Raw genomic sequence first — 12,297 nt, 5'->3', positions numbered from 1 at the left:
TATTTTATGTTGCTCCAGTTTACTCAACTGTAGAAGTGAGTTGCAACATCACTGGTGCCAAATTGTATCAGCTTTTGCCTTTCTCTCAGACAAAATTGGTGGCACAGAGAGGGGTGGTTGCTATGCATGGGCGACTGCTGGTCTTCTATAAAACAACCTTGCCTGGACTTGTGCCTCAGAGGGGAACTTTCTAGATGCAATCCCATGGTCATTCAATGATAAGAAAATTATTAAGTAAATATAAAACGTTCATGCAGATAGTTCTCAAAGACACGCTTTGCTTGAAAGCCAAAATGTATATAGGTATAAACAGACAATAGTAAGCTAATATTACACCCGTGGCAAAAGAATATTTAATGATCAATTCTAGTTCATTAAAAATAAATTTTAAAAAGGGAGATAAACTCGAAATGTTAGAAATAGATAATGGCCAACAGAGCAGAGAGGGAATGTAATATTGTGACTATTCCAGATATGTTAAAAATAATTTTAAGATTTTGGAGTTGTTTCCCCTATCTCTCTAGAGCAAACTTTGCAATAAATTAATGCATGTTTTTTTTTTGTTTTTTGTTTTTTTTACCGTGAGTGTTATTTTAACGTCCACTTTTCCGTACTTGCATGGGGTCAACAGAGTTTATTGCGGCAGATTTGCTATGGCCAGAATTCCTTCTTGTCACCACCTTCACTTGTTTCCAAGCAAGGTTTCCTATGGCCAGGCATAATTTTGCAGAATGTTGAAAATGAATTTCATTGCTTGTATGACAATGAGTTGTTTACAACTGTCACTTAACATCAAGATAAGGAGACACACGCATGTGTGCATATACACATATGAAAGGCTTCTTTCAATTTCCAAGGGCCTTAGAGTCAACCTAGCTAAAACCAAAGTCCTCATAAGTAGGAAGGCAGACAAAACACAAACCCCTTCGGGTAGATCGCCCTGCTCAATCTGTAGAAAAGGAGTGGGAAGTAACTCTATAAGATGCACCCAGTGCAAGCTATGGACACATAAGAGGTGCAGCAATATCAAAGGAAGGTTAACTAGGAAGTTAGTTTTTGTTTGCAGCAGATGTTCTGGAGCTATAAATACTGGGAATGTGCAGAAAACAACTTCTGCCACATTCCAGGGAGAAAAACTAGAAGTGGTTGATAGCTTCCGCTATCTTGGTGAACAAATTAGCAGTGGAGGTGGGTGCGCTGAAAGTGTAGCTGCTAGAATTAGAATAGCCTGGGCAAAGTTCAGAGAGCTCTTACCTCTGCTGGCGACAAAGGGTCTCTCTCTCAGAGTAAAAGGCAGATTGTATGACGCATGTATTCGAACAGCCATGCTTCATGGCAGTGAAACATGGGCCGTGACTGCTGAGGACATGCGTAGGCTCGCAAGGAATGAAGCCAGTATGCTCCGATGGATGTGTAATGTCAGTGTGCATACTAGACAGAGTATCAGTACCTTGAGAGAAAAGTTGAACTTACGAAGCATCAGTTGTAGTGTGCAAGAGAGACGACTGCGCTGGTATGGTCATGTAGCGAGAATGGATGAGGATAGCTGTGTGAAAAAGTGCCACACCTTAGCAGTTGAGGGAACCTGTGGAAGAGGTAGGCTCAGGAAGACCTGGGATGAGGTGGTAAGGCACGACCTTCGAACATTGGGCCTCACCGAGGCGATGACTTCTGACCGAGACCTTTGGAAATATACTGTGCGCGAGAAGACCCGGCAAGCCAAGTGAGACCTAAATCTAAGGCCCAGCCAGTGCACTTATGCGTACCTTCTTTCCTTCATTGGACACTAAATTCCACTTGTGAAGACCTGTTGAGGCAAGTGAAATCGAAATCGAGTTAAATTAAAATTGGACACTAAACCCCACTTGCGAAGACCTGTTGAGGCAAGTGTAATAGAAATAGATCGTTGCCGTGCCCCTGAACTGGCTATTGTGCGGGCCCGTCGTAGGATTTTCGAGCGAGATCGTTGCCAGCGCTCCTGGACTGGCTCATGTGCGGGCGACACATGAAATCTTTCGAGCGGGATCGTTGCCAGTGCCCCTGGAATGGCTCATGTGTGGGCGATACAAGAAATCTTTTGAGCAGGATCATTGCCAGTGCCCCTGGACTGGTTCATGTGCGGGCGACACATGAAATGTTTCGAGCAGGATCGTTGCCAGTGCCGCTGAACTGGCTCATGTGCGGGCGACACATGAAATCTTTCGAGCGGGATCGTGGCCAGTGCCCCTGAACTGGCTCATGTGCGGGCGTCACAAGAAATCTTTCGAGCGAGATCGTTGGCGGTGCCCCTGGACTGGCTCTTGTGCGGGTGACACATGAAATCTTTCGAGCGGGATCGTTGCCAGTGCCCCTGGACTGGCCCATGTGCGGGTGACACATGAACTCTTTCGAGCGGGATCGTTGCCAGTGCCCCTGGACTGGCTCATGTGCGTGCGACACATGAAATCTTTCGAGTGGGATTGTGGCCAGTGCCCCTGGACTGGCTCATGTGCTGGCAACACATGAAATCTTTCGAGCGAGGTCGTTGCCGGTGCCCCTGGGCTAGCTCTTGTGCGGGTGACACATGAGGTTTTTCGAGCGAGATCGTTGCCAGTGCCCCTAGACTGGCTCTTGTGCGGGTGACACATGAAATTATTCGAGTGAGTTCGTTGCCAGTGCCCCTGAACTGGCTCTTGTGTAGGACCGTCGTAGGATTTTCGTAGGATTTTCGAGCGAGATCGTTGCCAGTGCCCCTGGACTGGCTCATGTGCGGGCGACACATGAAATCTTTCGAGCGGGATCGTTGCCCGTGCCCCTGGATTGGCTCATGTGCGGGCGACACATGAAATCTTCCGAGCGAGATCGTTGCCAGTGCCCCTGGACTGGCTCTTGTGCGGGTCACACATGAAATTTCTTCGAGCGAGATCGTTGCCGGTGCCCCTGAACTGGCTCTTGTGTGGAGTTGTTGTAGGATTTTCAAGCGAGATCGTTGCCGGTGCCCCTGGACTGGCTCTTGTGCGGGTGACACATGAAGTTTCTCGAGCGAAATGAGCGTGGCCGTTGCCAGTACCGCCTGACTGGCCTTCGTGCGGGTGACACGTAAAAGCACCCACTACACTCTCTGAGTGGTTGGCGTTAGGAAGGGCATCCAGCTGTAGAAACTCTGCCAAATCAGATTGGAGCCTGGTGTAGCCATCCGGTTTCACCAGTCCTCAGTCAAATCGTCCAACCCATGCTAGCATGGAAAGCGGACGTGAAACGATGACGACGACCACGAAATCTACTCACAAGCTTTTGATCAGCCCAAACATGTACCGGAGGTACTATGCGGTGGGACTGAAAACAGAACCAATAATGTTAGGAAACAAACTTCTTACCACACAGCTATACCTTTAAAATTTCTTGGCTATAAGTATGTTGGTACCAACCTTACCATTTGATTTTCCTGTACAGCACAGCCTTGGGTATTTTTTCCAAATTACTATATTAAGTCTATACTTTAATGAGTCTATATTGGTAAAGTAAAATATGACTAAAACAGGTAGCTACATTCTATCTTTAAGTCATTTTTAGTTAAGACTTTTAAAGATTTTTACCCTTTTCTTTCTTGACCGTAACTGATCATTAAGTTAATGATTGTTTTCCTCGCCACTTAATAACACTGTGTAACACAATTTTTGTCCTTGGCTAGCAACTGTTATTTCCTATTTGCTTACCCCCAGAAAGTATGAAAAATGACTATCTCTTTCAAACTTTGCTTTTGTTTCAATATTCAAATCCCAAAGAATCCTTCTCAACACATGGTTATTATGCTCCCCCACTACTCCTGCTCATGATCAGAGATGCACATATTGTCAGCCACTAAGAGAAACGCTTAAGTGGTTTAAGGTCAAGCAACTGACAAGCAAATCTGTGGTATTGAACAGAATATTTGCTATAATAATATTTCTGCTTCAGCAACTCAGCACTGAATCTGTCTGAAATGTAATGGAAAACAGGTCAGTTTCAAAACATTGATGTCCAGGTAAACAAAAGCCAAGTTTGAAGGGAATAGTAGTCATTTCTTTTGATTTCTAGATAGAAACAAATAAGAAATAATACTTACTGACCAAAGACAAAAAAATTAAAATTTTGTTACACAATGTAATTAATAAACCTTGATGGCTCACTACACTAAATATATCATTAAAATAAGAAACAACAAATTCAAAGAGGTTCGTTCTTACAATGCAAAGAGGGAAAGATAAGCTTTAGATATTTGTTCCTGAATTATATAAAGGAAGGTTACTTTCCTTTCCTTTTTCATACTAAGAAGTTCTGTTTACATTATTTTTATTTTACTTCTGTATTACAATGCTTCAAGTAAACTACAATGATATATTAAATATATTAGTACAGACTGTTCAAGAATGTACACCAGTAAGGATAGAAAGCTAGAGAATAAATCATAAGGCACATGAAACATAACAGTTATTTGTAATTAAGTTAAATATAAAAGTTACATACCATATGCTGTGACAATATAAGTTGAATTCCCACCAGTAGGAAGAGCAATAAGTTTTACTTTAAAGACATGGGTTTTAAATTTTTCAAAGCGAGTAAGAAAGTTGTATTGAATGTATCGCTGAAAACAAAACATAATAAAATCTGATTGTAGAAACTATTTAAATACATTTAGAAATTAAATCAGTTATTCTAAACCAAGAAAACTTTTAAGTAGTCACTCAAACAGGTAGAAATAAGAGCCAAATTTCCTTCAAATAATACTCAACAATATTAAAGGGAAGAACACATTATTATTGTTTAATATCCACATTTCCATGCTTGCATGAGTCAGATTCAATGTGTAGAGGCAGATTTTCTACAACCCAATACTCTACCTGTCACCAATTCACATCTATTTCAAAGCAAGGTAATAGTTCCCCATGGCCAGGCATGATTTTCATGCAAGAGTGTAAACAGATAACATCACTTGTGTGAATCAGCACATGATAAGACAAGGTACACACAAACACACAATAGGCTTCTCTTGGTTTCTATCTACAAAATCCACTCACAAGGTTTTGGTTGACTTGGGACTATAGTAGAAGACACTAGTCCAAGATGCCATGCAGTAGGACTGAACCACATGGATAGGAAGCAAGCTCCTTAACTATATAACCACGGTTGCCCACATTAGATAATACTGTTTCAGATATTCCCTGGAAACATGAGACAGTCTTGGAGTACATAGGTCACCACAATTACAATTAAACTGGAGCTGAACAACAAATCAGGCCTTCAATGTTTGATGCTGATATAAGAGTTATCAATAAGGTGGTAAGTTGACAGAATTGATAGCACATCAGACAAAATGCTCAGCGGCACTCCATCCTTCTTTACATCCTGAATTGAAATTCTGTCAAGGCTGACATTACCTCTCATCCTTCTGGGGATAATAAAATAAGTACCAGTTGAGCACTGGGGTCAGGCTAATCAACTAGCCTCGTACCACGAAATTGTTAGCCTTGAGACAAAATTTGAAACCAATATAAGTGTTATAAATGCATGGAACTACAATCAAAATTCTAGTACTCTAATTACTTAAGTTAGGTACTCAGAATTTGGAATGGTTAAATATAGCTTCTTATAGCCTAAAGAATTCTGTGTATTATAACAAAATTTTAAATCCTCTCAAGAATTGAAAGAGGAAATAAAAATTAATGATATTCATTATGAGATAGGCTACTGTCCAATGCTCAAACATCTCTTGAATGAAAATGTATACATATCTGCAAAAAAAGAGTGTTAAACATTGGATAGAAAAATCACCATAATACTGCAGTAACAAATATCCAATAATAAATGGAACTGAAAACATTATTCAACAGCTACTTCTAAAATTAACGCATGCACATATACAAGCATTCACACATGTATGTATGCATGTTTGTATGCATGCGTGTATTTATGCATGTATGCATATATGTATGTAAATATGTGTATATGTGTGTGTACTTATAGCATGTGTGTATGTATATTTCTATCTATATACATATATAGCACACTCTATAAAGTGGTCGACATTAGGAAGGGGATCCAGCCATAGAAACCAGGCCAAATCAGACTGGAACCTAGTGCAGCTCTCTGGCATGCCAGCTCTAGTCAAACCATACACCCATGCCAGCATGGAAAATGGATGTATGATGATGATGATGATGATGTGCATATGGATGTATGTATTAAAGGAAAAATTCACCTTTTCATATTTTCCATCAGGAATAGTGCCAAGAGTTTTAAACTCAAATATACGACATTTGGTGTTTTTTGAAGGCTGGACATCGTACTCAATCTTCAGCAGCAATGCAGTGGTTTTGTACAAAAATTCTACAGAAATATAAAAGAGAAGAAAGGATTTAAAGTGCATTCATAACATATGTGTACTTTTTATATATATATATATATATATATATATGTATATATATATATATATATATATATATATATATATATATATATATATATATATATATATATATATATATATATATATAAATTTAGTAAATGGAGTAAAACGCATATGTTAACTGCATACTTTTATTTCCAACATATGTTTCGAAGATTACAAATTATACCTTCCATAGGAATAGGTGATGTTAATAAGAATGTAATCTTCTCTTCAGGGAAATGCATGGGAACCAGCTTAAACGTAAGACATTTTAACCGAATATGCAGTTAACATGCGTTTTACTTCATTTACTAAATTTATATATACTCAAGTACCCAAAATAACAAGGAGTTTCTACCTCATAAACAGGAGTTACACCACAGTCATTTTGTGATCTTTGCTACCCTGGTATCTATTAACCAATTTATTTTGTCCGAGTTATTTATTAACTAGGAGAAAATAAATACATATAATAAAATATATATATATATATATATATATACTTTAGAAAGCGAACACATTTGCTGGTCACTATATTTCCAACCTCACAATGTTCTCTCTCTCTCTCTCTCTCTCTCTCTCTCTCAAACTCTTCTTCTCCACTCCAGTATTCTTGCCAGCTTACACACACAGATACCAAATATGTGAAAACATTTCCATTCACAGCTAGAAATATGGTGGCCAATCCTGATGGGAAACCCTCTATTACTGTTAAACTGTGCCCCAGAGCTAGCTCCAAGCCATGCCAATTACTTTGGACTCTGCAAACCTTCATTCACTGAACAGATGATGAGATAGCTGAAGTAATTTTCTTTATTTCAACCTTCTTCCTCCAGCTCAGAAAATACTTGTTATTTGTCTGCCTTCTCGTTTACTCGTTTACTTGTTTCAGTCATTTGACTGCGGCCATGCTGGAGCACCACCTTTAGTCAAGCAAATCAACCCCAGGACTTATTCTTTGTAAGCCTAGTACTTATTCTATTGGTCTCTTTTGCCGAACCGCTAAGTTACGGGGATGTAAACACACCACCATCGGTTGTCAAGCAATGCTAGGGGGACAAACACAGACACACAAACACACATACACACACACACACACACACACATATATATATATATATATATATATATATATATATATATATACACACACATATATACAACGGGCTTCTTTCAGTTTCCGTCTACCAAATCCACTCACAAGGCTTTGGTCAGCCCGAGGCTATAGTAGAAGACACCTGCCCAAGATGCCACGCAGTGGGAATGAACCCAGAACCATGTGGTTGGTAAGCAAGCTATTTACCACACAGCTACTCCTATAATTTTTTTATTTTGACAATTCTTAACACTCTTCAAAGTTCATTACTTACTTTCCTTGTACTCTCTCACTCTTCTCCTCTTTTATCTTGTGTACATTGATGCCCTTTTGTCTACTGCCCTCTTTACCCTACTTTCTCACTCCCCAGTTAAGTTGCTTCACCTGGCCCTGATCACTTCCCTCCAATCCTCCCATTTCAACTGACCTAACTTTTACTACAAACTTTTAAAACCTACTTCTTTCCACTTCACTTCCTCACACATCACTCATCTCCCATGCTACTCACACTATACATGCTATCCTTTTCCCCTTCTCTCCATACCTTCCACATTACATTACTCTTTCACCCTTCTCTTTTTCATCCTGCAACCAAAGGACAAGCAACCAAAATGTTGGAAGTTTTCACTCTTCACAGTAAATTGGACTCACTCAAATCTAATTGTTTTCCTTAACCCATAAACTGCGATAGGCCACCTCAGTGGCCAACACGACAGTGCGATAGGCCACCTCAGTGGCCAACGCAACAGTGCAATAGGCCGCCTCAGTGGCCAACGTGACAGTGCGACGGACCACGTGCGTGGCCACGAAAGTAGGGTATGATCTGACCTAATTTTGATGACGTATAATGTATGCACACAATACCCTTTCACCCCAGAAACAGTGTACTCGATCACAGACGGTGTTAAGAAACACTGAGTATTTTTCCGAGTGATAGATCGACGTTGACCTTTACCCAAAATAGGCTCAGCAGTTCGTGTTACATACAGCAAAATCCCAGCAGTTTATGGGTTAAACTTTTATAGATTAATTGTTGCTGACATAGACCATCAAAGTTTACTGAAATTCTAGAATTTTTCATGCTAACCACTAAACTGTAAAATAGGAGGGTCAACTACTGTAAGCCAATCTGCCTAAAAAATACAGAAAATATTATACCTAATTGTGTTGTGCCCTATCTGAAACGTAATATTATATCAAAGTCTGCTGAGAGTTTAACTACATTAAAGTTAAACTCTTAACTATAGCAAGAGCATTTCTATGTAAAAGCATTTTTTCTAACATTACAACAACGATTATTTCTAATATAGGTACCAGATGTGGCTGTGTGGTAAGAAGTTTGCTTCCCAACCACGTGGTTCCAGTTTCAGTCCTACTGCATAGCACCTCGGGCAAACATCTTTTTACTATAGCCACAGGCTGATCAAAGCCTTGTGAGTAGATTAGGCAGATCAAAACTGAAAGAAGTCTGTCATATACGTGTGTGTCTTTGTGTATATGTTCATCTCCCACCACCATTTGACAACCGGTGTTGATATGTTTATGTCTTCGTAACTTAGCAGTTCAGCAAAGGAGGTCAATAGAATAAGTACAAGGCTTTACAAAAAAATAATAAGTATTGAAGTCAATAACTTTGACTAAAATTCTTCAAGGCGGTGTCCTAGCATGGCCACAGTCTAATGACTGAAACAAGTAAAAGCTAAAAGATGAAAGGACAGGAGATTTGCGAGGGGGGAGTGTTTAGTCAATATCATTCATCCCAGTACTTGACTCATACTTTATTTTATCAGCTCTATAGAGATGAAAGGCAAACGTTCCAACGTAGTTACAAGCAGACATAGACATCCTCTCAACCTTCCCACTCTTCATTCAGTACAAAATTGAGGGTATAACAGCTAGAGAGAAAGAGGCCTGCAACAATAGTTCCCTCTGCAATTAGAAAGACATGGGACAAAGTGGTGAGAAAGGATCTACAAACATTGGGACTCACAGAGGGGATGAAAGAGGACTGAGACTCGTGGAGATTTACTGTGCTTGGAAAGACACATCAAGCTAAGTAAAAAGTGTGGTTGCCATTACATACAGACTCACCCCTTGCAACCCTCTCCAGCTGAGCATCCCTAATCTTGCAGGTTCATAAGTGTCAGAGCTGCATAAAAGCACCCAGTATACTCTGTAAAGTGGTTGGCATTAGGAAGGGCATCCAGCCATAGAAACCATGCCAAAACAGACATGGAGCCTGAGCAGCCCTTCAGCTGATCACCTCCTGTCGAACTGTCCAACCCATATCAGCATGGAAAATAGATGTTAAATCATGATGATGATGATGATGATGATGATAAATAATACAAATGTTAAAATTTAGTAAAAACATCCAAAATAGAACTCACCACCAGATGGCAAAAGAAGAGTGAAATTAAGTGCAAAGTTATTGCGGCGGTAGTCATTAAAACAAGTCCGCTGTTCATCATGAATAGTAATACCAGCAATTTGTGGACGCGCTGATGCACTGGTGTAGAGACCACTGATATTATTGAAAGTAACATCAGTAACTGTAGGACTTCCTCTAGCAGGAATATCAACACTGGACTGGTAGTGGTACTTCTGCCAACTTGATATGCTACCTTTACTTCGGTTACGTTCAAGTTCTCGGTTCACATTGTGGCATCCTAAATTTCAAAAAGAGAAAAGAAAAAAACAAAAAAAGAAATAAATAAATTTTAAAAATGACAAGTATTCTCTTTTTTTAAAACTCTACAATTATTCTAATATGTATAATTTCAACTGAGTGAGCAAGGTCAAGCTTAGAGATAAAAGAGTGATTCAGATTCTCTTCGCTGCAACAATAGAAAGGTCAGTAATATTCCCTCTCCCATTACAGCTGTTTAAACTCAGGAAACGCATTAACATTCACTGGATATGGGTAGACATTTCAAAAAAGATCAGATTGCATAACCAAGAAAGAATACAAAAACATATTTTTGTCTCTTACTTGATACTTTCTTCTGCATATCCTCAAATTTAAAGTTGGATCTTCAATAACAGCTTTCAGAAATTTCAACTCAAAAAATGGCCACTTCTTTCATAGCACAACATATATTGTTAAGATATTTATATAACAGAAACATACCATAGAATTGTAACACTGTGAAAGAAACAATGTACATTTCATAAATTCTTCATATCATCCAGCATTATTTCCATTCTATTTAACCTTTTTGTTATTATATTTCTGTTGAAATATACTGCCTTTGTTTCAATTAATTTTGAAATAATGAAGGATTTAATAAAATAACTTTGTTATTAAGCTGGTATGTGGAATGTTAATTAACATGAAATTTTGATGGAAAGATTTACTCTAGATCATTTTAAGACAGGAGGTTTGTATCAAAAGTTCAGGGGCAGCCTTGGGCAGAGTGCTTCCAAAAGGATGAAAAAATAGTTCCCATTGAAGTTAGGTTTAGCAATGGAAGAAGACTGAAATCAGGGATAAAGTTAACTAAATCGTTTTTGATTCACAGAGATCCATAGATTTGATATGTGTCACTTGTTGTCAGCATATTACACAAATGAAAGATGAAGCTCTTCTTAGAAAGGATGCTAGTTTATTACTGGCATCAATTCCATAGGAAGCGACTGAATTCAACACTGCATTACAGTAAACAATTCACGAATTCCATAGTACTGGTATCTAGCTCCAGCAGTAAATCATACTGTGTACCTACTTTGGGCCATTAAGAATTGTGTGATTAGGCCATAAACACAGCATCTGTAACAGGATATGAACTATCAACCATTCAGTTGAGCATCATGCAATTCTACCATTTCAGCCATCGATCCTCTTACTGAAAATGGACAGCAGCTACTTAACAACAAACATTTTCTCAAGCAAAAGGTTTATCTAAAGTTGGTAAGAAGAATAACAAAATATCTTTTAAAAATCTCTAAGCAACAAACTCATTTTTATAAGGAGATTCTATAAACTGTTTAAACATTTTACTTCTGATGATACTCTGTCTTGATAATTTAAACTCTATTTCTTTCATCTGTATTGTTCTAAATTAACAAATTTACATCTAATAAGCCAAAACAGTAGAGTGTCAAACTAAATGCCTTTAAGCATTTAATGACATCCTTCAACATTAAGAATTCAAATCCCACCAGATTTGAATTCACCCTTCATTCACTCAACGTATTGATAACGAAATAAATATTAGCCATTACTAAAATCAATTCAGTGAACTATATCCCCACCCTACAAATTTTTAGCATCTTGCCAACTTTACTAATGTGAGAAATCAATACATTTACAAATGTGAGTCAGCACAGCCACCCAAGCTCCACTAATAATTTTACATGAAAGAAGTTATTTAAGAACTCTATGCAGCCACTTAAACTGCAGGAATCTTCCCCAAATACTACTCTACCTCTTAAAAATATTTAAATATACAAGATAAACTAACACTGAATGTAATACACCAATAAAAGAAAACAAAATGGTCAGTTATAATATCATTTAATGTTTTTCATATACCAAAATATTCCTCACAGAAGCTATGAATATGAAAGAAGTGAACTCTAAAACACCTATAAAGATAAATGTCTTACAGTCTACAAAAACTCAAAAACATTATCACTAACATTTACAAATAGGCCAGAGACATACACGAATACAGGAAAAAATAACTATGAGAGCAACACTAACAATAAAGCACCATTGTTATTTCCTTTTTTTAAAGTGAACAGTCCCAAAACAAAAAGAAAAACTTATAAATTCTGCAATATAAAATTAATG

The 12,297-nt window shown here is 38.3% G+C and overlaps 1 protein-coding gene across 2 annotated transcripts in view; it reads right to left on the bottom strand.

Annotated features, from left to right (window-relative positions):
• The window catches only part of LOC106868418 (uncharacterized), an 87,628-nt gene that overhangs the window by 39,737 nt on the left and 35,594 nt on the right, over positions 1-12,297 (bottom strand). For both annotated transcript variants that reach the window (XM_014913664.3, XM_089348974.1), the window contains exons 3-5: positions 9,893-10,171; positions 6,218-6,345; positions 4,486-4,603 (exon numbers count right to left, since the gene is read on the bottom strand). In XM_014913664.3, the coding sequence (XP_014769150.1) occupies positions 4,486-4,603; positions 6,218-6,345; positions 9,893-10,171 (525 nt within the window). The remainder of the gene's footprint in view (positions 1-4,485; positions 4,604-6,217; positions 6,346-9,892; positions 10,172-12,297) is intronic.

The sequence above is a fragment of the Octopus bimaculoides genome, chromosome 3, assembly GCF_046866305.1.
Source record: "Octopus bimaculoides isolate indiv1 chromosome 3, ASM4686630v1, whole genome shotgun sequence".
NCBI lineage: Eukaryota > Metazoa > Mollusca > Cephalopoda > Octopoda > Octopodidae > Octopus > Octopus bimaculoides.
This window is presented reverse-complemented; position numbering and strand designations above follow the sequence as displayed.